Source organism: Stomoxys calcitrans, chromosome 4, assembly GCF_963082655.1.
Source record: "Stomoxys calcitrans chromosome 4, idStoCalc2.1, whole genome shotgun sequence".
NCBI classification, from domain to species: domain Eukaryota; kingdom Metazoa; phylum Arthropoda; class Insecta; order Diptera; family Muscidae; genus Stomoxys; species Stomoxys calcitrans.
In genome coordinates this window covers 766,761-789,471 of record NC_081555.1, presented here as the reverse complement: position 1 = coordinate 789,471, position 22,711 = coordinate 766,761, and the positions used below count along the sequence as shown (strand labels likewise).

The 22,711-nt window shown below is 37.9% G+C and overlaps 4 protein-coding genes across 5 annotated transcripts; 1 reads left to right on the top strand and 3 right to left on the bottom strand.

Annotated features, from left to right (window-relative positions):
• Positions 1-31: 31 nt before the first annotated feature.
• On the bottom strand, positions 32-1,906 carry LOC106084218 (peroxisomal targeting signal 1 receptor). The gene has a single exon (XM_013247766.2). The coding sequence runs from the start codon at positions 1,802-1,804 to the stop codon at positions 140-142; it is 1,665 nt and encodes a 554-aa protein (XP_013103220.2). The 5' UTR covers positions 1,805-1,906; the 3' UTR covers positions 32-139.
• On the bottom strand, positions 1,891-2,816 carry LOC131996800 (uncharacterized). The gene is made up of 2 exons (XM_059366755.1): positions 2,317-2,816; positions 1,891-2,248 (listed from the first exon to the last, which is right to left on the bottom strand). Exons 1-2 carry the CDS (start codon positions 2,478-2,480, stop codon positions 1,897-1,899), a joined length of 516 nt encoding a protein of 171 aa, XP_059222738.1. The 5' UTR covers positions 2,481-2,816; the 3' UTR covers positions 1,891-1,896.
• Positions 2,817-3,803: 987 nt separating this feature from the next.
• LOC106084215 (protein suppressor of white apricot) lies at positions 3,804-13,763 on the top strand. Of its 2 annotated transcripts, XM_013247759.2 has the most exons (8): positions 3,804-4,109; positions 7,111-7,283; positions 7,892-8,079; positions 8,201-8,624; positions 8,685-9,170; positions 9,229-9,702; positions 9,781-9,909; positions 12,929-13,763. In XM_013247759.2, the coding sequence occupies exons 1-8, from the start codon at positions 3,910-3,912 to the stop codon at positions 13,615-13,617; spliced, it is 2,763 nt and encodes a 920-aa protein (XP_013103213.2). In that variant the 5' UTR covers positions 3,804-3,909; the 3' UTR covers positions 13,618-13,763. The 2 variants fall into 2 exon arrangements, with proteins under 2 accessions (XP_013103213.2, XP_013103212.2); XM_013247758.2 differs by having other exon boundaries at positions 8,201-9,170.
• Positions 13,752-15,281, bottom strand: LOC106084216 (inositol oxygenase). Its single transcript, XM_013247760.2, has 4 exons — positions 15,004-15,281; positions 14,517-14,929; positions 14,063-14,401; positions 13,752-13,981 (listed from the first exon to the last, which is right to left on the bottom strand). The coding sequence occupies exons 1-4, from the start codon at positions 15,181-15,183 to the stop codon at positions 13,873-13,875; spliced, it is 1,041 nt and encodes a 346-aa protein (XP_013103214.1). The 5' UTR covers positions 15,184-15,281; the 3' UTR covers positions 13,752-13,872.
• Between the last annotated feature and the right edge of the window lie 7,430 nt (positions 15,282-22,711).

Sequence of the window (22,711 nt, the reverse complement as noted above, 5' to 3'; positions counted from 1 at the left end):
AATTGCTTATCTGAGAAAAACGCCATAAAGATTATTTTAATTTATTTTATTCATAAGTGAAGTTTTTTCTTACTTTCCTACGGCATAGTTGAAACAATGACCCAACCAACCCATCACCCGAAAATTAGAAAATATAAAATTAATCCTTAAATGATTGATTTAAGGCATCAAGATTGCGATCACTAACGTAGACCTGTAAATCGTTCCTACCCATAAGTGAAATAACCATCTTTAAGGTACTCCATATTGATTCGGACATTTGATGTCCATTTCCTAGAGGAGTGCCCGCTGGAAGATCGGCAGCTATATTCCCTTGCATATTAAGGGCTGTTAAAAGATGTTCGCAAGCCTGTTTATAGGCTTTTAAATTCAAGCAACAGACCCCTACGTTATAGCGCACACGAATGAATCCCGGCTCCAACTCTAAAGCCCTTTGATAGGCTTCTACTGCTTCCACTGAGCGAGAACCATTTGCTAAACTCGCACCTAAGCGGTTCCAAAGTTTTGCATTTTGCGGATCGACGTGGAGAGCGGCTCTAAAGCAATCTACTGCCTTATCATACTCCGAGCTTAAATTGTAAAGGACACCCAAAGCTTCTTGTACCTCGGGATCCACGTTCTGGGGATTTATACGGACAGCTTCAAGGTACATATTTTGAACTTCCTGCAATTTATTGCCTCCTATTAGTGATGATGCCATTTGGGCAGCAGCGTCAGCAGGAGTTTCAGGTTGCGACGGAGCAAGATGTTGGTATTTAGGATTTGCCTTTAGCCAATTGGTAAGCATCTTCACAGCTTGAGACTGCAAGCTTTCGTTGGTGTAACACACTGCAAGCGCCATCAAAACCTTAGGATTATCGGATCTTATATCTAATGATCTCTTTAAAGCAGCTATGCCTTGTGGATCCATTTCATTTTCCGCCTGAGTTATACCCAAATATTCCCAGGCATCTGCATTGTCTGGATCTTTATTTACAGCTACTTCAAAGCACAAAACGGCACTAGGTATATCACCTTTTGCCAGGTATTCTTTTCCTTTTTCAAATGCATTATCCACATCCTTCATTGGATTCTCCTCGGCGAATTTGTATTCTTTATATGGATCGTAGCTTTCATCAAACTCAGAAAGCCATGGGTGATCAGATTCCTCCGAAATTTTTGCCCATTCGTCTTGCAGTCGTTGCCAGAATTTTTCATTGTAATTTGCAGCGGCCTGCTCATTGCTCTCATTACTGGCCTTGTAATCGTTTACCCAATCCTCACCTTGAAGACTTTCAGGTAGGTCTTGTGCTTTTTCTAAAGCGTTGGCCTCTTCGAAGAATTTATCAGTTAATCCTGTGTGTACTTGTTGTTCGATCATAGGCAACGAAGAATGAAACAAAGGCATATAGGGCATGCCCGCCCTGAAAGACGCTGAGGTACCAGGTTCTTCAAAAAAATCCCGAACATGTGCCATTTGCTGCTGTGGCTGTGGAGTAACCATCTGTGTTCCAAATTCTCTGGACCATTGGCTAGAAACTTCGTCTATCACCCGTGGCGCAGAGTGCAGCTGACGTTGACAAGCCTGTCCCTCGATTTCTCGCATTTCCTGTAGCAATGTCTCCATTTGGAATGACTGAGGTGGACCTGCCACTTGACCCAAAAAATCATTAACCATCTGTTCATCCTGGCGTATGCTACGCTCAAATGCAGCTTGAGAACCAAGATCATCTTTGTGTGCAGCGTCGCGTGTAAATTGTCCACCCAGCTGCATCAGAGGGTTGACACCTCCACAATCACCTTCAACAAGTTGTCTGAGCGACATTTTGCTGAAATGTCCAAATATTTTTTACAGTACTTTTGAGATGTATGGAACGTAAACCAACTTATCAATAAAAAAAATGATAAACATCGGGTCTAATGTCCAATTGACTGAATGTTTTGTCTTTGTTCAGTTTGTTTATTTAACACAGCTGTTTTTGACAGCACCAATGTGCTTACACGCCGATTCTTTGACCCCTCTGTTTCCAAAACTTCAGCCACTGATTCATCTTTATTTTCTAACCAAAACTTATAACTAGAATTGACAACGAATTTTTTGCTATGTCCACATAACTTGCATTTGCATATCAACTCGGAGCTCTCATCTATGGAGGATGTGGGATAAATATTTGTCGTTTTCCCCTTTCGGACAAGGATTTCGGAGGTTATGCTAGGTTGCTGAGCCAAAGAACAACGTTTGCACAATGTTCTCTTGATACTGGGCTCCCTTAAAAAAAAAGTAATCCAAAATTTAAAATTTTGTTTTCGAAAACTAGCGCTCACGTAAAAACTTACATTCTCAATACAGACTTTTTTCCAATATTTTTGCACAGTTCACCGTAATACGATGCTAAACAGTCATTTTTCCCTGCCATCAATATGGAGGCTTGATAAAGAAAATTCATTCTGCTGAAGCATTCCTTTCCTTGAAATTTAATTTTATTTTTTCCCTGGGACATAATATCCTAAACTTTGCTAATTTTTGTCCTGAAGAGGTTCTTTAAGATTCGGCAGGAAGCAATATATTATTTTATGACTTATAAGGTGTGTTCCCATATTTGTTTCAAATCGTAATATTACTTGTGGTGGTTCTTAGTTTGTGTGAGGGGAGTAATGCTATGTCTACATTGACTGGATTTGCTTATGTCGTTTTGGAAAACATCCCAACCGTTCACACTAGTTGAGATGTTTTGGAAATTGATTTTTTTCACATTCCACTATAAATGCTGTAGTGCACTATTATTAATTTTTTGTTTTTCCAGCTCTCTCAGTAAAATGTTGTTAATTTAAATTTTCTTTTGGAAAAAAATTAGATTTTTAGTTCTTGACATTATTTAGGGCTGTGTTTATTTAGCACAATTTACACATTTATGAGCTCACATACTGGTAATGACTCGTTTTTGTGGCAAGCGAGTCGTTTGCTCAAAACAGCTTTGGTCGGAACATAGTTGCTGTGTTTTATTTTATTGAAGGGCAAAAATAAAACTCCCAAAAAGTTTTCAGTGCAAGTCTGTTTGTATGTTATGAAGTGATAACGCTATTTGCTAACCTCTCAAAACAATACGAGGAAAAAATGCAAATATTTGTAAAATTTAAGACTAAAACTGTATAAAAACCCGTTTACACTGCTCTTCAAATCCGGATTTAGTGGCTCGATCATCTGTTTTCCTATTATAAAATCAGCGGACGAGAGCTTTAAATCCGTATTTAATGAGCAGTGAAAACGAGGTTTTATACAAGGTAAACGGAATCAACAATACATCCCTGTGAGAATCGTGGTGCAAATTCCCATTAGGCTGTGAAATTTCTTGACACTTCCTAATTGATATTCTAGTTTTTTTTTCGCAGTTTTTTCTAGTTTTCATGTGAAGCAGCCACAAGATCAAAAGATTTATGGTTATTAACTCGTAAATTATAAATTCGAACGATAAAATTAGTCCAAAAATGATTAAAATTCGGCCAAAATTATAAATCGATGTTTGTCGTCATCTTGTATTCTAAACAATTGTTTTTGCATAAATGTTTTGACTGCAAACAATTCAAAACTGTTTTGCCATTTGGATCTTTGAAGTAGCACGTTTACATTGAAGTTTATATGATCTGGATTTAAATAAATCCAAAAAAATCCTGTCCGTTAACATTGCGTTTTTGGGGATTATACGAGTCTCGAACGAGTCTATTGTCCACACCTCATAAAGCTAAAAGACAAACTGTGTTAAGTTTGCTAAAAGAGAAGCTGTGTTAAGTTTGTTCAACGGCTCTTGACAGTTTTATATCGATGTACCCGATAACCTATTGGTAACCGGACGAGTCCAAGTTAAAGGAATCAAGATATACAAGAATAAGAGAAGATATTAAGATATTCCCAAATAGAAGATAGAATGTAAAATGTCTTTTCCACGAAATGACACACATGGAATTTTGCGTAAGACATCTACAACGGAGGCTACTGTTCCCGAGCGTCATATGGATCTTCTAGTGTTTGGATATGCTTGCAAAATATTTCGTGATGATGCGAAGGCCCGAGAGATAGACCAGGGAAAACATTTGATCCCATGGATGAACGAGAATAGTCTGAAAATTGACAGGTTAATATTTGTTTGTGTTTCATTTATGTCTATATATTACATTTATATATCCATACGCCATTTGTAACATGTATTTCATTGCCAATATATGAACATATCAATCAATTGATATGGAACGGAAAGCCTTCTCAAATGCTTCAAGAAGGATATTAAGCAAAACCTAAAATCGCCGTCAAATATGGAGCGACGTTAGTTGGTTTCTACAGCTGTTGATTTGATTTGATGTTGCCTTAATAGGGAAAGAAAGTATGAATGCAGACAAACTTCACGGGTATGTGAGACTTTATTTTGATTTGTGGGTTGAAGAATGGCTGTCTGCTGTTTCCAAAACCAGGTTTTATACAGGTAGACACAGATTACATGAGTAACTTCTGTATAAGCCCTGATCACAAGGGCATGTAGGTAAATCTCAAACACCTGGTGTCAAACACCAGTCCTTGTTCATGTGTGTTATAAGAATCAATTAATTATAAAAATTTTAACTAGAAGTATTAATTACAATGATTTCAAAATTCATATTATTGTTTGAAATGTAAGAAAAGGTTCAGTTGGTTTTATTAAAGTTGGCTTCAACTTCGTTCAATGTAACAATGAAATAAACACACCGTATAAACTTGCATATATTTCCTACTGTTGTGACATGTTCGTCCGACTTTTGTTATAATGTTAACACTTATTGGAGGTATTAAAACGCTTTACTCTTCCCTCATATCAATAGGAGCTGTCCAATTCATTTTTTACTTTAATGAGGTAACCAAATCCTATCCACAAACCTCACATTCAAATATTTTACCGCAGTGTTCTCTCAGGGTATTGTAAGTGGGGGCACTTTTAGGCTTAGTTTCTATCCAATTTCGCCTTAATTTAATGTACGAAAGCACTGTCAGCGCTATTCTGAATAAAAATTCTCTAGGAGTTTTTTCACTACACCTTTTTCCCCTACTTTGAATAACAATTTCCTAATAGTTTCTTCCCTACTCCCTTTTCCCTTATTTTAAACAAACTTCGAAAAAGGTAAATATCTCCCAGGGAAAAATGAGGTATTCTAAATCGAAATAAAAGGGAGAAAGAGACATTAAAACTTGAGAAAAATTTTCCCAAACAAACGAAGTTGGGATAAAAAATTATGAATTTTATTGTTTATATAAAAAAAATATACATCTTGCTATTTGCGAACAATTTATTATGTACGGAAATTATTTTTCACTTTTTTTTTTATCAAAAACCAGTACAAATTTTGTTAGGTTCTCCCGGTTTAGACATGTCATGTACTTACCATAGAAAATTTGCATAAGTTTGTCAGTTTTATTAACAATTAAAGGCGGGAATTCTAGAATTGGTATATAAATATATATTGGTGTCTAAAATATATGGAAAATCTTTGAATATTCTTTGATCCATATGTATAAAGAGATGTCGCTAAATGGCACGTCGCTCGGAGTTGGATATTAAAACTAGCCTTACCATTGAGTTTAAAGTAGAATCGGGTAGCACTCATTTGGTAATGGAATTTTCGTGGGCAAGTTTGCAACATTGCACTTTATACCATCAATTATTCTAAAATACTTGGCGGCACATTTGGCAGCATTTATTCCACAGAAGTAGGAATTAATCCAAAAGTAGCTTTTCGGCAGCACTATATCCAGCAGCCCTCCCAAGCAAAAAGAAAAGCACTTGCCGCCCGGAAATGTCTTTAAGTTCTACCTCCATAACAATAGTCCCTTAGATAAAGCAGAGTATCTGGCAGACCACCAAAGCATTCGCGACGACGAAGTAGAAGGAAACCTCTACTACCCACATAAGTAAGTTCTGCCCAAAAACGGTCGGGTACATTCAGCCAACGAAGCTCCTTTTGGCAAGAAAAAACTCCAAAATGCAGGATGTGTGCCCCCATGCATGCAAGCAGGACAACACAACACAATTAATCTATCTGTCCACCAGACCAGGAAGCATCTCCTTCTAGCTAACTATTGTTGGATAAAGACGAAAATCTCTTATCACATCAAGAATTATCGTTACTAGCTTTAGGCCATAATGATGCACTAAAATACAAAAAGTAAAACTTACATTACAAGAGCAACACTTAAGAAGTTTGTAAACTTTTTTAACAAACTTTTTTACCATCTTTTTGTTTATTTCTCCATTTTATGTTCTTTTTTTCCAAAAAAATTATAGTCAAATGTTTAGCCGAAATAAAACAACTGAAGCAAGCAGCTCTTTTCGAAAATTCGAAATTCCCTCTCCCAAATTTTTCGCTCCCCATTCAATCAGAATAGGTGGATTTTATTCGAGGAAGAAATAAATTCCATGGCAGTTTATTTCCAGGGATTTTTCAGAATTGGGCTGTATGGCATTGGTTTCCACCAAAAGGGCTCTCAAATGTCTTTCAATTAAGCTTGAATCTATAATTTCCAAGCCAATGGGCTCATGTTTTTGTTCGTGTATTGAATAGTGTATGTGTGTTTGGCCATCTCCGTCAAAATGTCGAACTTCCTTACAAAGGTTGTAATGTACACCGTTTTTGATATTTGAAGTCGGTTTTCCTTTCGTTGGATGCATAGAAACAAAGTGGGGATTCGAACCTGTAAAGCAGGTGACCAAATGGTATGTAGCGAACATGTTTGCATTCATACTGAATCGACTGGAAAATCTTCTGAGGGATCTTGGAATTATGATTTACCATTTAGTTTTAGGTTTGTGTTGTTATAGTTTTATTTTGGATGGATAGAAAAAGAAACCGAACGAATTCGAACCCGTAAAGCAGGTGAACGAATGGTATGTATTTAACATGAATAATTCCAAGATGTGGAGCACTCCGTTTTTTGTTTTTACTTTTATTCAAACTCACTAGTGCCTTTATCCTGCTTTTAATTTTATATTGTTGGCTATTACTTCTTTTTCATACATGATTTGCCCACGAAACTATTGTTAAAAATCGCAAAAATCCTCTCCCAATCTACTTCGGCCTGAAACAAAACAAACAAACAAAAAAAAAATGCAGATATGATGTTCGTGGAGCGTTATATGATTTAACACCGTACGAACCTCCGCCCGGTGGTTATGAAAATCGCTTAGATTACTTGACTGCCGACGAACAAAGGGCTGAGCAGTTGTGCGAAGAGGAGCGTTATTTGTTTTTGTATAAAAACGAGGAAGACGTAATAACGAAACAAGGTAAGTTGGCAACAAATATGCGGTACTATATTTCATTGTGTAACAACCAAGCGTTTTAGGAAAGCTCTGTCAAAGTTATATAAAATTATGTTTTAAGTTTGCAATTTTGATAAAACACAATCCATAGATTTAGAAACAAAATAAAACAGAAAAAAGAACAAACACGTAAGTAGTTTCTGCAGATGTGAGGCTGGCCTACTCGTTAAATCCGTCTACTGCACCGCCAGTGCTCTTTTTTTTTTAAACATATGTAACCGTCGGCGGGTATGAAACCTACGCTGAAACACATAAAAACCTGCAAACGCACAGGTAAATATTCCGAATATAATTGAAAAGACTAATGTATACTTTCAGGTTCGACTACAATGGGGAATGACAGCTTCTACTAAAATATTCTCGAAAACATTTCTTTCATTTGTTTTTCTTTTGATATATGTACCACCTAAACATGATTAAAACCAGTTGTTGTACTTCTCTACAACTTCGGTTGTTATTATTTCGTAATTGGTGTAAATATCACGCAGTGTCTCATGCTGGTCTTTCGTATTTCTTCTAATGCTTTTTTGGGTTTATTTTGGCTTACTTACCATCTGCATTGACCTTGATAGAGGAGGAATTGAAGCGCCTGAAACAGGAGACAAACGGCGGTGGTTATAGCCAGGTCGGTTTCTCATATGACCAAAGCCAACCGATCGGGCCAAGTCGTGAGGAATATGCAAATTCTCCAACATGCGAAGAACCAGAACAGCTTTTCACGTTGCCACACAATTTCGAGGTTCCGCCGGAAATGCATTTGGTGAGTACACGTTTGGCTGCTTGTACGTTAACGGCATTAGTAGTTCTATAGCCATTGTATAACTGGGCCGTATGGCTTAATATTACGAAGTTGAGCTTAAAACGCATTTCTTCTTGTTTAGCCTGAAACAATGAAACAACATGCCATTATTGAAAAGACTGCCAGGTTTATTGCATCACAGGGTGCACAAATGGAAATTCTCCTTAAGGCCAAGCAATCCAATAACGTCCAATTTGAGTTTTTATCCCAGAATTCCGTGCTCAACCCCTACTATAAGTACGTAATTAATGCCATCAAAAATGGCAGCTATCCAGATATACCGGAAGTCAGAGATTCCGGAAAAGATGATGAAGATATTTCAAATGACACAACAAATGATGCCACAAGCCAGAAGCCTGTGGTTGTAGTGCCCATGGTCAAGTACAAACCTTCGGCAGATTGCGCTTACACACAGTTGATAAGTAAAATTAAGGGAGTTCCATTATCTGAGTTACACGATGAATCGTCTCGTCACAGCAACGGCACTCAGCAGCAAGAAAGTGCGGGTGAGTCGCCTTCCATTACGCCAGTTCTTCTACAATACAATGGTGCCACATTTATGACAGAACATGATGATAGTTCCGACTCCAACGGCTGCAAAGTGTCTGCCACAAATACCAACCAAGACAATCTTAATGACTCTGGGCCGAAGGTAGAGATTTTAAAGAATTCCAGTGCATTAGCGTTAGCACAGAACTACTCTTCCGATTCAGAAAGTGAAAATGGAGAGGACACAGCAGCTAGATTTGAGAAGGAAAAAACACCGCCCAATCTGGAGTTCCCCGTACCAACGGAAAATCTCAAAAATATTATCGATAAAACTGCTGTGTATGTTATTAAAAATGGCAGACAATTTGAAGAGACGCTCCGAAGTAAATCCGCTGAACGTTTCACATTCCTCTTGCCCGATAATGAGTTCTATCCCTACTATATGTACAAAATAACTGGAGATCATAATGCCGCTTCCAAAGAACGCAAGCAGCGCAAGGCTAAAGAAGTCGCAGAAGCTCTATTGAGCAAAAAAGGTTTAACCAGAGACAAAGCGGCCACCAGTAAGCAGGCAACACTCATCTCTGTATTTAAAATTAACAACAATTTAATTTTTCATAGACACCGTCTCCTTTTCCATCAAAAATAAGGATGAATGCGCAACAACTGCATTACAGAATACCGTTTTACCTCAAGACCCAAGTGATGACGAAGATAAGGTGGCAACATCTTCAGTTGCTACCCCTAGTATCAGTGCAAGCACCAGCACCAGCACCAGCACCAGCACCAGCATCAGCACCAACACCAACGCTAGCAATCAACAAGCAAGGCATGTTCCAATTCATGTACAAAAGGCTATTGAATTGGTCGAGTCCCAGTTAATGGCCAGAAATGCACAAATAGCTGCTGCCGCAGCCTTGGCTTTAAGACAGACTAACGTAATACCTGTCAAAAATGTACTTCCAACCATTACGCCAACTCATGCCAGTAAATCTTCTGGAGTTTCTGGGGCCTCCGCTGCGACCGGAAAGGAGGCAGAACGAAACGCAATCTTCGAACAGCAACAACAACAACGGCACAAAGAATTAAAGAAGGGTATGTAATACAAATACAAACCGCTAAAATAATTGAGAAAATATTTTTACCTAAGCAAACAATTGTATCTCAATGTAGCTGAAGAAAAGGTCAAGGATAAATTGGCACAAATTGCTAGGGAAAAACTGGGTGGACTTGTATCCAAGGAAAAACAACTTCAGTTGGAACGCAAGCGAAAAGCAATGGCATTTCTCAATCAAATAAAAGGTAAATTCTTTTTGTTTAGTGATAAAGAAGATCGAGCTCGATCATTGTAAATGTAAGAATTAATGGAAGCGTTGATAAAAGCCACAACGAAATTAATGGATTTTTTAAATGAAACTGCTTCAATCACAAAAATGATAACATCAATTAAAGTTTTCGAAAAATGTGATTGAAAAAATTTCTATTAAAATAATAGCATATTCAATTAAAAAATGATTGTACATTTTCAAAATTTCCAATTAATTTTTTAATTGTTCCAAAAACAAAATTTTGGCCGAATCGGATGAGAATCTCGTTAGAGACGGATTCGGACCATGCTTGGCATGTATGTGGGAGGGTATAGGAGAAATCATTATGCAAAATTTCGTCCAAAGCAAATAAGAATTGCGCTCTCTAGAGGCTCAAGAAATACACTCTTGAGATCGATTTATATATACTTGATAAGACTTTTGGAGTTCATAAAAGAGACAGATTTGCAAAATTTTAGCCAAATCGCATGAGAATCGCACCCTCAATCCCATGGCAGCCAGTTGTACGTACCGGATTGATCCGATGGAGTTCTCCATCGGCAAAGGCTGCCGCCTCAGTGTACAAAACACTGCTACAAGAACAACAGAATCGCACCTACACAGGTTCAGGCTCAAGAAGTCAATTCGGGAGATCGTTTAAATGGGGGCTTTACAAAGATATAGTGCGATGTAGATGGCGATCAAGAGTATATATAATCGAAGTTGAATATTGCTTGATGTTGTAAACGTAATAAGCTGTGAAAAAAGTCAATTTAATTGCAAAGTGTGGGAGCGGAGCGGAGCGAAAAAAAATTGCCTGATCCTGAACCACCGTCCCCGGCCTAAGCCTTTACTCCTTTGTATCCAGTTGCCACAGAAGTAGAGCGCGATCAGCCCTTTTTGACCCTTTCTTCTACGTTCCTTCTCCAACTTAGTTTCTGGTTAAGAATCACGCCCTCATACTTTTCCTCCGGATTGAACAGGGGCATAATTCTCGCATTGGCAATCAATGATCGAGTTTCGCCTTTTTTGGATTATTGTATCCTAAATGGATAAATTCTATTCGAAACTTTTTGCCCGCAACAATTTACCTGTTACTGTTTCCAAGAAATTTGTCAAAAAATAGGACATCGAAGCATCTATTTTAGAAAATAAAACAATAATTATAATACCTATCTGGTATTTTTGTCTAATCTGGACAAAAATTAACTTTGTGCTTAAACCAGGTTTGTGCAAAGCAAACTATCTAAAAAATATGACCAACCCAAAAATTGGGTCATTAAACCACTAAATTTAATGCAGCGGGATATTTTTTCAAGGAAAAGCTAATTTTATCCAATCGTACATTGGCTGTGCCTGGGCGAAAATAAAACAAACATCAATATGTAATTTTCTCGAGATGAGGTGAGCTTAATAATTGTGTCCGTCATGACAGGTCACTGTCTAATCGGAAAACATGCTGACAGAGTGAAAGTTGCCAGCAACGACTTTTGCAGAAGCTGTGAGGACATCGAAGTCGGAGAGACTATAGAACACCTTCTGTGTGTGTGTCCCACACTAGCAGTCAGAAGGAGTTTCACTTTAGGTTCTCATTTCTTTGAGAACCTGTCTGAATTAGCGGATGTAAACATTGGCAAGTTATTGGGTTTTTAAAGCGATCTGGATGGATCAACGGTAGGAACTAGAAGCCATCTTCCTTCTTCTGTTCCTGTGGTTTCACAATGGCCGAAAATGTTTAAGTGAGTCTGATGGCAGACTGCCACATAAACCTAACCTAACCTAACCTAATAATGGCAAATTTTATACAATGGAAAATTAAACCCACAGGAGATACACCACACCATAACACGGGGGTCATCGTCAGAAATCTTTCGGTGTGAGGGCTACAAAGGTCGTGCATTGGTACAATGGCATATTATTGGGTTGCCCAAAAAGTAATTGCGGATTTTTTAAAAGAAAGTAAATGCATTTTCAATAAAACTTAGAATGAACTTTAATCAAATATACTTTTTTTACGCTTTTTTTCTAAAGCAAGCTAAAAGTTAGCAATTACAATTACAGAGTCAGAAGCTGTGAAAAAATTTATCAACGCCGACTATATGAATAATCCGGAATTACTTTTTGGGCAACCCAATATTTAAAACGTATTATTGATTTTTTACTAGAAATAGATTTTTTATGGCAAAATATGCTCAGCGGATCGATTTTTTCTCTCCCGAAATCGATCGAACAAAAGCTCGCTCGATAGCGGTTGCCAGAATTAGGCTCCAACTGGTGAAAATACCAGCTCAACCTTTTTGGGGTTTATGCCAACGTCGTCGGCCTTCGCCCATCCTTAGAGCTTCTTCAAGGCCCCTGAATGATCGTCCGCAATAGTAGAAAGGAAACATCCATCCACCATGCGTTGGCAACGACCTCTCCCTCTGGAAAAACTTTAGAATCCCATTGATAACTAGAAGGCACAATAGAGGGGATAAAACCAAACCTTGCGGAGTTCCTCTGGTCACAATCTTCCTCATCGAGCCCTCTGTCAGTATTACGTTGATTATCTGCTCTTTACTCATCGCACACCGCAATTTACCAAAAGAGTATTCTTTCTGTCCACCAGCCCGCATGTATGTATGAAATCCAATCTCACATTCGAAGGGCTCGATAAAAACAAGCCTAACCTCCTGGCACCCAGTCGGTGCGTAGTCTAGCAAAACGCAGCTCCTAAAAAATCGTCTCTACGAGTCGTATGGCAAACGGTAGTGTGCTTTGGAGCAATGCTGGCAGTAGGCCATCTTATATCTTTTGCTATAATTTTATATCTGTTTGCTATAATTTTACGAAAACCCTTGTTATTGCTTGCATTGCATAGTTAATATTGACTCAAGGAGTTGAAACTTCGCCCACTACAAATGCCAGACAATTGATTACAATTTTTATAGTCCAATTGCCTACTAATTGTCCATGTATAAACAAATCGAAAGAAATTAAGAAAATTTAATCTTGGGGAATCTTACTTATTGCAGCTGTAACCTCAGGAGAAAATTACAATCCCGTCAACGACGAACAAGCAAGCGAGAAAATGAGTGACAGCAAAGACATCTTGGTCAGCGAAGAGTCGGATGATTCTGTGCGTTCTATCCCAATTACATCCTATGGCCCTGAAGAAAATAGCGAAGAAGAAAACACAGAGAGCCTTAGGCCCCACAAAATTCCAACGCACATTGAACAGTCCAAAGTTACGAGAACAAAATTAACTAAAACTGTTGAGCCAGATCATGTGTCATTGATACCCGATCTAAATTCCATCAGAAAGAGAAAATCTCGATCTAGAAGCAGGGACCATGGGGAAAGCTTAATAGTATCTGCAGCGAATAAACGTCAATATAGAAAACAAGAGTCGCACTCGTCGTCCTGCTTGTCGGACAACAACGAGGAGGAACCCGAAAAATTGGAAAAATTTCGATCAAAATCGCGCTCAAAATCCAAATCCCACAAATCAAAGAAGTCAAAATCGAAAAAATCTAAATCCAAAAGGAAATCAAAGAAGAGAACAAAATCCAAATCTAGGACTAGATCTCGTTCCCGTTCGCACAGTAATTACCGATCAACGACGAGTGGGCGGGGCCGTTCCGTTTCGTCCGATAGCAGCACTACCGATAGTCAACATCACCACCATTACAAAGAAAAACGGCGCCGATACGAATGCAGTTAAATCATCTCGCAGCCCTATACCTTCCTCAAAATGTAAAATAAATTTATACTATACACGTATCTGTAAGAACCGATTTACGGCACGTTGTTCAAATTGTTTTAGGCAATTCATACAATAAGCAAAGGCAATAAAGATAGGCGTTTTGATTTTGTTTTTTTTTTTTTATGAGAAAAAGTACAAGTTGTGTGTATATTTCTGTTCAATTAATCACAGTTAAACATTTTAAATATAAATAAGCAGAAAGCGGGGGCGGGGTTAGAAATCCAATTCGCCTGGCAAATATTTGTCTATTAGTGTTTGATAGTACGGCCATAATGCGTCAATGTCAGGAATTTTCTCACTCTTGGTATATAAATCATAGCGACTAAAATGAGTCAAGGAGCAAGGATTATTTAATTGAGGTACAATATAATGGACAATAGGGGACTTTGATTTCTATACTCACTTGAAAATCAGCACCCATTTTTTAGTCTCGTCATCTCCTGGTCTAGTCAAGTGTTCATAGTCACCGCCATTGTGCCAAGGATAAAATGAATGGAAACGTATGATTTTGCAAGCAATGTCTGGCAACTTTGTTCTATTATGCTTGAGTACTTGATACATATATTCGTCGTGGCCCCAGGACATCATCAGATTATCAACACCGCAATTGGGTTTGTATATCCCATATTTGGAATTATACAAGGGATTCTCTCCATCGGGATTGCCCTCGAAACTATCCTTTCGATAAACAATACTCTCGCCCCAAGCACATCCAACGGGATATGTATCTCCGACGACACACCTATAACGGAGAGCGGAAAAATTATGCTTCAAGTGAGTACATGTTGCATATTTTCATTGCATACACCCAGAATGTCCCAACGACTGCTGCATACTTCCTAGAGATATGTACTCACCATTGCGGTTCATCGTAGAATGCCATTATTTTGCCCAAGTCATGGATCAGGGCGGTTAAATGCAACCAATCCAATTCCGGATACTCTTCTCTTGCCCGTTCGGCTGCCTGGAAAGCGTGCACTATATTAGGTAAGTCTATGTCTGGATCTGATTCATCAATAAGGTCGTTGAGTTTTTCCAATGCTTGGCGGACAGTGGCTTTCAGTGTGTTGAATTTAAGCCAGCGCTCATGACGACTTCTGACAAAATCCACTGTTTGGTTTTGGTGCATCAGACGATAGGTTTGCCGCACCCGTTCTTTAAGCGGGTCATTCTCGTCAATGCTGTAGTCGCGAAACTTTGACAACTGTTTATCGGCAAATGTCGGTTCAGGTCGCAGCAACTCCGAAGGATCGATAAAATCCAGTTGATGCTATTGTACGAAAAGACACAATGAAACAATGAACGCAGGAACGGTCGTACTCACTAGGCGTTACTTCTAAATACCTCTTGTAATATGCGCATTTTTCTTATGTTTTGTTTTTTGTTGCTTTTTGTGAATGTAAAATTTGTTTTGTTGACAAACAGCCCGTCCAGTCCGCTCTTAGCGTAGTAGTAGTTCGTGGTTCTATCGCGTTCCTTGAAATGTTCATTATTGACGGAAACACTGCTTTTTATACGTACCATTAAGAGAGATGGCGCCGAAAGAGAAGGCAGCAATACTAGTGTGATATCGCCAGCATTTTGAGTGAGAGCGCGCAAAAATCTTTTTTATAATTGGGCTATTAATCGATTGAAGTCAAGTGCAAGAGCGTTAGTTGATTGTTTTCATTTTCATTTTCATTTCTTAACTTTTGTTTTATTTTCCAATAGTTGATACTGATAAGTGTGTCAACAAGTCGTGTATTAATTTTGGGAAATCAAGAAGTCATTAGTTAGATTAACCTGCTGACAATAAAAAAATAAAGGCAAAATTGATGGCGTACACGATTCGATGAGAAAAACACCTCGAAAGGTACTTCATTGCACTTTCAAATCGATACTAGAAGGAGGGTATTCTGCGTGTATTATTATTTGTTTTAAACCTTGTACACCAAGTGCACTGCGATTAAAATCTTTCCCATATGGAACAGCGATTTTGGCTCATTCACTCGATATTTGACGGTATCAAATATGCCAATTCGTAATCAAGCAATTATAATACGATAAGCATGAGGCAGATTTATTGCCATGTTTGTTCTGACGTACTTGTTCAGTATTGTACATTGTATGTATGCCGGGAATTTGAAATGTTTCGATTCTTTGAATAAGAATTGATAATGTATACCAAGTTTATCCAAGATTAAACTTTAGATCAGGCCATTCTTGACGACGATTTGGGCTCTTTTTTTAACGGAATCTTATGAACAATGACTTCAGTTGTAATCTTTTCAGCTTCTGTTTTTAACGCCTATTGCTACTCCACAATGGGTGGCATTGTGGCGCCAAGGTTAGCATGTCCGCTAAACGCCTGGGTTCGAATTCTGGCGAGAATATCAGAACACTTGGTGACATTGGTGAGGTACTATGTCATGCAAAAACTTCTGCCCAAAGAGGTGTCATCTTGGCGCTTGCTGTTCTGATTCGCCTTTAAAATAAGCAGGTCGCTTATTATCCAGCTTAAACTTAAATCGGACAGCATCCATTGATATGTGAGAAGGTTGTCCCCTGCTCCTTAAAGTTATGATGGGGGGCAAATTTACGTTTCTCTAGATTATTTTATGTTACTATGGACATACACCTAAGCCAGTGATCGGCTTGTGGTGTACTCGAAATACTAACTAACAACCTCGAAAAAATCGGTGTCAGGAATTCCGTGTTAAGCCTGTTACCATATTCGTTTTTCACAGTTGAAAACACATATTTTCACGGTAACTTTTTTCGAAACACTACAAAAATCTCAATGAAAACACAATACTTTTAAGATTTTTTTTTTTTAAAGTAATGAGGGAATGTCCTACTTACTTCCACACTGACGTCCAACTTACTTCCACAAGTTGTTTTGCTTCAAAATCTATTATCTAAAAAAAGTTGCGAAAAACGAACATAGTACCGGCCATTACTCACAAAGCCCCTCATTGCTCTTCATTCCAGGTTGTTGGTTCAAGTCTGGTATTGTATCCCCGCCTAAGTGCCGGAGTCTGTTAGTCGCGAAAGCCACGCAACGACATTGGCAATGCTCTCACGTCATCATCAGCATCTTCCCCACATACCCTACACACGCTATCACTTGCCAGATTATTTGAAAATATTCAGAAAACGGCACACAGAAAACATCTAAATCTTATGGAAATGAAATATGAATTAGTACGATCGTTTGCCTATACGATAGCCGCCTGGGTCTTCTCTATTGCTTCAAACCATCCTTTCGTTCAGTTAATTCTATGGTAATGTAATTTGGCATTAAAAAGAAGGACTCTTTTCCATAGTTGGTTCCGCATCCCGGCTTGTTGATGTTCTGGAAAAGTTTTCTTTTCAATTTCCCTTACCTAAGTCTCCTGTTGCGAATTGCGCCCAATAAATTTGCCTCGATTCAATTGTAAATAGGGGAAAAGCAAGGAGGTAGTTCGATTTAAACCTATATTCGAAACCATGGCGCAATGCAACATCTCTTGTATTTCGTGTCGCCATTTAGCGGGTGTATGCACCGGAACGAACCAGTTCATTCATAGAATCCGGCCAACGATCGATACCCCACATATACCCCTATAACAAAAAAACAAATCGTTTCTGATATTTCTGTTTTTACGTGTCGTAAACAACTTTTGTTAAACTGGCAAGATTACTGAAAATTGTTATAGCTTTTGTTTTCTTTATCATAACGGTTAAAAAATATGTACATAAAAACTTGTTGTTGTCGTAGCAGCGTGTTTTGTTCTATCTTTCGTCCGCTTGATTCCGTTGAGTATCCAGATCAAGAAACTCTGCGACTGAGATGGGGTGCGTTCAGAGGGATCTGGGTCTGAGACGAGTGAGTCTGGCTTGGCAGTTAAACAGGTGATGTGTGTCCTGTGGTCCCTGGTCACAATCGAGACAAACATCCTGCACTTGGCATCATTCCTTGCTCAGTAGGAATTGAGGCGGCTACATCTGCCGGAACGTAATTAAGCCAGAACTACTCTGGTTTGCTAGGGTGAGGTCAATCTCTTCAAGTGCAATGGGAAGCGGTTGTTCTCCAAGGAACACATTCACCTGGTAGCTATTCACCGTATCTGCTACCCTGTCTGCATGAATGTCTAGGCCTTAGGGCTATCCACTAGATGACGATTTGGTTGGTTTCTCTCGAAAACAGGCCACAAAGTATTGCTTAGACAGCAGTTCGAAAGCGGCATTCTGACAGATCTGCATATTATTCCACTGCGTGTCACAGAGCAGTCGAGACCACACTGGCCCTTGTTTCTTACCACAGACCGGCCAATTGCTTTGTACGCGGTCAACAAGGTTTCTTTGTCAGCACCCCGAGTGCTGCCGGCAACCTTGTTTCTACTTTTGACTATCGTAAATTACTGTGGCATGTGAGGAGAATTTGTAAGAGCTGTTAAATGCGACATGAAGTACAAAATACTTCACTTGACACTTGATGGTCGGAAATGTCACTACGTCGACCATCACATTCAACTTCCTACTCACCTCATGCGTGTATGTAGTGAACAATGTGGCTGAAGATTTCTTGCAGCGAAATAAGAGGCAAGTTCGTTGAGGTAGACGTTTAACCTATCGCAGATGTCATCAATGGTGGGAGGCCCAATGCCATGATCGTACAATAGTCCGCATATAATAGATCTCTATGCCGTCTGGAGGTGGTGGAATGGAGGTAGAAAGGTTTCGATTTCTTATCCCTAAATTTTTCAAATGGGGAGCCACCGTGATGCATAGATTAGCATGCCCGACCATCGTGCCCAAACGCCTGGGTTCAAATCCTGCCGAAACATTTTTCAGCGGTGGTTATCCCGTCACCGAATGCTAGCAACATTTGTGAGTGTTTCAGCCATGTACAACTTCTCAATAAAAACGTGTCACTTTTTAGTGACACAGCCGACACAGCTTGCCTAAATCGATACCTTAGTTACATTGCTCCAAGTGTTCCAGCCCTGTTAATTTCCAGCTTCGGCTCGCTGATTCTGGGGTTAGTGGGTTCCGTGCATCCCATTACGCTCGTCTGCGAGTACCATTGCTTGCGCCAAGAAATTACTTGGGGTATTCGACCGGCTGGTATGGAGCGAGCGGCTGCTGCATTAATGATGTCTCGGAGTTTCCTCTCGGCAACTAGCACATTTGAGGCGGCGTCAGTTCACTGAAGCGGCAATTGGTGTACTCTCTGAAGCCGTATAAATCTTACTGCTTATACCGCAACTTAAATGAATTAGATTATTTTCTAAACATTTTTTTAAGTGTATAGAAAATTGCTAATCGAATACGATTTTTTTTTGTCAAAACTCATACAAATTCTTATCGCAAAATATAAATGTGTGTGTGTGTGTGTGTGTGTGGGGACAATAAAAGCAAATAACATGCTATAAAAACGATTATTATTAATTATTTATATGCACATTCATAAAACATTCAAAAATAATTTAAATGATGGACCGACAACAACGGACGAAAGCAATAATTTATGAAAGTTTAGAAGGCCAATATGTGCAGACGGAGAACGACTTGGACTATGCTTTTGGGTCTTATCAGTTGAATTTATATTTCGTGTGCACTTGAAGAGTGTGCGAAATTTCAAAGAGATACTTCTTAATCTTCATTAATTGACTAAACATTTTTTGTTGTTTGTGTAATATGATGATAAATTTGGCATATCTAATGTTCTTATAAACAAATCTTGAGCTTTGTACCTTTATTACACCTTAACGATGTATGATTTTGAATAATTTGTACCTATGTGTATTTTAAATATTCAATCCGCACAAGGCATATGAAAAGTCCCTCTGTTCAGGCCTAAAACGTTGGATCGCGCATTTTTTGTTTATCCAACTTATCTTCTATTTCACACTCGTCAAACAGTCCGGTGTGACCTTGTTTTCGCCAAAAACAGTGTTCTCTTTTCACATTCGTTTCACCAAATAAATATTTAAGTGACCGCCAATTCACACGAAATAATTTCTTCGAAGTCACAGTTCGATATATTAAAACATATGTTTTGTCTGCAAATTCATACAATATATTTATTGTTCACTACCGGGACAGCAAAAAACATAGACAGATCAAGACCTGTCGGCATGCTGCTCTCATTTATTTATGTGGACCATCTCCATCAGAAGGCAAAGTTAATTTCTGTGCGAACTCACAAATATATGTTGTCTAAGCAGTAACTACTTGACAAAATCGTTGAATTCGACTAATTACCAGATCACTCTGGATGCACCCTATCTAATTTGTAAAGTTTGTAGATTTGCCTACTTAATAAACTGTTATTACAACATCAGTGCAGTGAAAAAAAAAGTCCCTGAATCTATGTATTTCTAGTTTCTTTTTAATCTATTTTGTTAGTTGAGTGAACACTTTGGTTATATACTGGTGTGTTCCGGGTTTTACTTTCCGTCAACACTTGGAACAACTTGTTGTGATCAACCCGAAGATGTTTTTCACCGCAAGGAATTTATTAAGGTTGCTTTGTTTACGCTGTAATAACTTGTTTTTAATGGAAAAGGGAAAATTATACCAATAATAAATCCAATAATTTTATTAAGCCTTTTGTCGTCTTGATGTATCATTAACATAACTCTTTATCAAAATTGTTTTGCAAAAAAAGTCTCCTGTTCATAATAATGGCAGTTGAAAACACATATTTCGCGAATTATTTTTTAAAGCAATACAAAAATCTCAATAATAACATAATACTTTTTTTAAAATTGCTTCATAAGGTACGGCGGAATTTCGTACTGAATGAAATCAGCAAGTTTTTTCTTTGCTTCAAATCTTTTATCTAAAAAGAGTAACCACCAAAAAGTTTCGCGAAAGTCGAACATAATACCACCCTTAATATGGAATCCCACTGTAAAGCAGTTGGCAACCCTCGCAGCGATCATGTTTTTTTTCTTAATTTTTGGGGTCAGTCCGCTTTTTATCTTTGTAAAAGGCGCATCAAAAATCGAAAAGTCTATTATTTAATTGATAAAAGTTGTGATAATCGGTGGATATAGCGTTAAATGTAACTCGAGTTATTAACTAATCGGATATTTATAATATTTGCGGTCAGTCCGCTTTTTATCTTTGTAAAAGGCGCATCAAAAATCGAAAGACTATTATTTAATTGATTAGAGTTGTGATAATCGTTTGATATAGCGTTAAATGTAACTCGAGCTATTAACTAATCGGATATGTATAATATTTGAACGATGTGAAAAGTGTTGTGAACCTTTTTCGATAAAAAATGTCCTGAGCTTTTGGTAAGTTCCTCATGTTTATTTTATGTTCTCTATTCTCACATGTATGTATGTAAGTGGCAAAATTTTGTTTGCAATCTTATCGTTACTCAAAAATGCGTATGTATTTGTTATATAAATTTGGCGTTAAGCAACCTAGGAGAAAGGACACATTTATTGATTGGGACAACGGGGGCATCAAACTAAAGGTATTTGATAGTAGCGGTCCCAAGATTCTGTTGGTCACCTTAGTCCTGTAAATGGATATATAAGTCAATTGGCTCAATATGGGACAAAAGGGACACGAATTTCATATTAATATTATGAATCAAGTATCTGGGTGGCACCCCACCCCTAAGACGGAAAGCCTTGGGGAGTGCAGTACGAATCTAAAACTTCCATTTATGAAAAGGCCGTTTCATCAAAATAAAATTCTACGGATTTGTAGGCCGACCTGGACAATATAGAACTGAAATAAAGGTGCTTTGGATGTAGAGTACGAATCTGATATTAATATTTCGGGCCGAAAAACCACCATGTTGATTGAATGAAACAATATGGGCGTCAAAAGGAGGGAATAACAAGTTAAATACAAATTAGATAAAAAAAAATTGGCCCCAAAAGTCTTGGGGTCACATGCCAACACAAAAAAAACTCAAGAGGACATGAAGACAGATCGAGACAACCTGGTACTCAAATGGTCTATGGGGAACGAATTAGAGTACGGTCAATGGAGTAGAGTACGATTCTGACATCGTATTTTGAATGAAGAAAATGGGGTCCGTCCACAAAACCAAAAAAAAAAAAAAATACTTTAAACAGACGTGTACATGTAGGCCGATAGGGAAAAAATTGAAAATGCTTTGGGAGTAGAGTACAATCTTAATCTGGGAGGAACCATTAAGTAGTTAGTATAATCCTATATGGTATTTTATGACATGATTTTGAAAGCATATAACAAATAAGTAGAATGTAAAAATAATAAAAACTGTTAAATGTTAGAAAATGTAAGGAACAACCCCTTTTACGGTGTAGCGAAGCACCCTGGACCAGATAGTTTTTGCGAATGTCGTATACATTAATTTGTTTTAATGAGAATATTGTCAATTACCACTTGGTTATAAGTGCTACACTATATAAAGAAATCAGTTATTATTAGAGCCTTTTCAACCGACGCTTGAAATTATTTTCAAATGTTTTCATTGAAAAATTTTGTATGGTAAAGCAATCCAAATAAGTTTTAGCATGTTCAATGAACCATAAAACAATGATCAGTGTAAACCTTTTACGGTCAACATTACTTTCTATAACAACAGCGACAGCATTTGTTGTTATAGTAATTATATTAAATTATTGGTATTGTTTATGATTGCTTAGTAAATGACAAATTTGTAAATTATTGGTGTTGATTATGATTGATTAATAAGTGATATTGTCGAGCGAACTAATGAATCGATGTTTGTCGCCATCTTGTAGTCTACACAATTATTTTTCAGTGGAGACATAAACGCCTTGGCTGCAACCGAATGTTACCTATATTCGCTGGACCTGCGTACAGCGCTTTTGGCAAAAATGTTGAAAATTTGTATAGTATAAAAGATGACACAGTAATGTCTGATACTATGTTCGTTTTTTGCGAAATGTTTTCGTGATTACTTTCTTTAGATAATAGATTTTGTTACAATAAAGACCTGCTGATTCCATTCAGTAGGACATTCCCCATTAATTTTGAAACAAATTTTATAAAAGTATTATGTTATCATTTTTTTCCTTCAAATTCTATTATTTAAGAACAACGTCTTGGC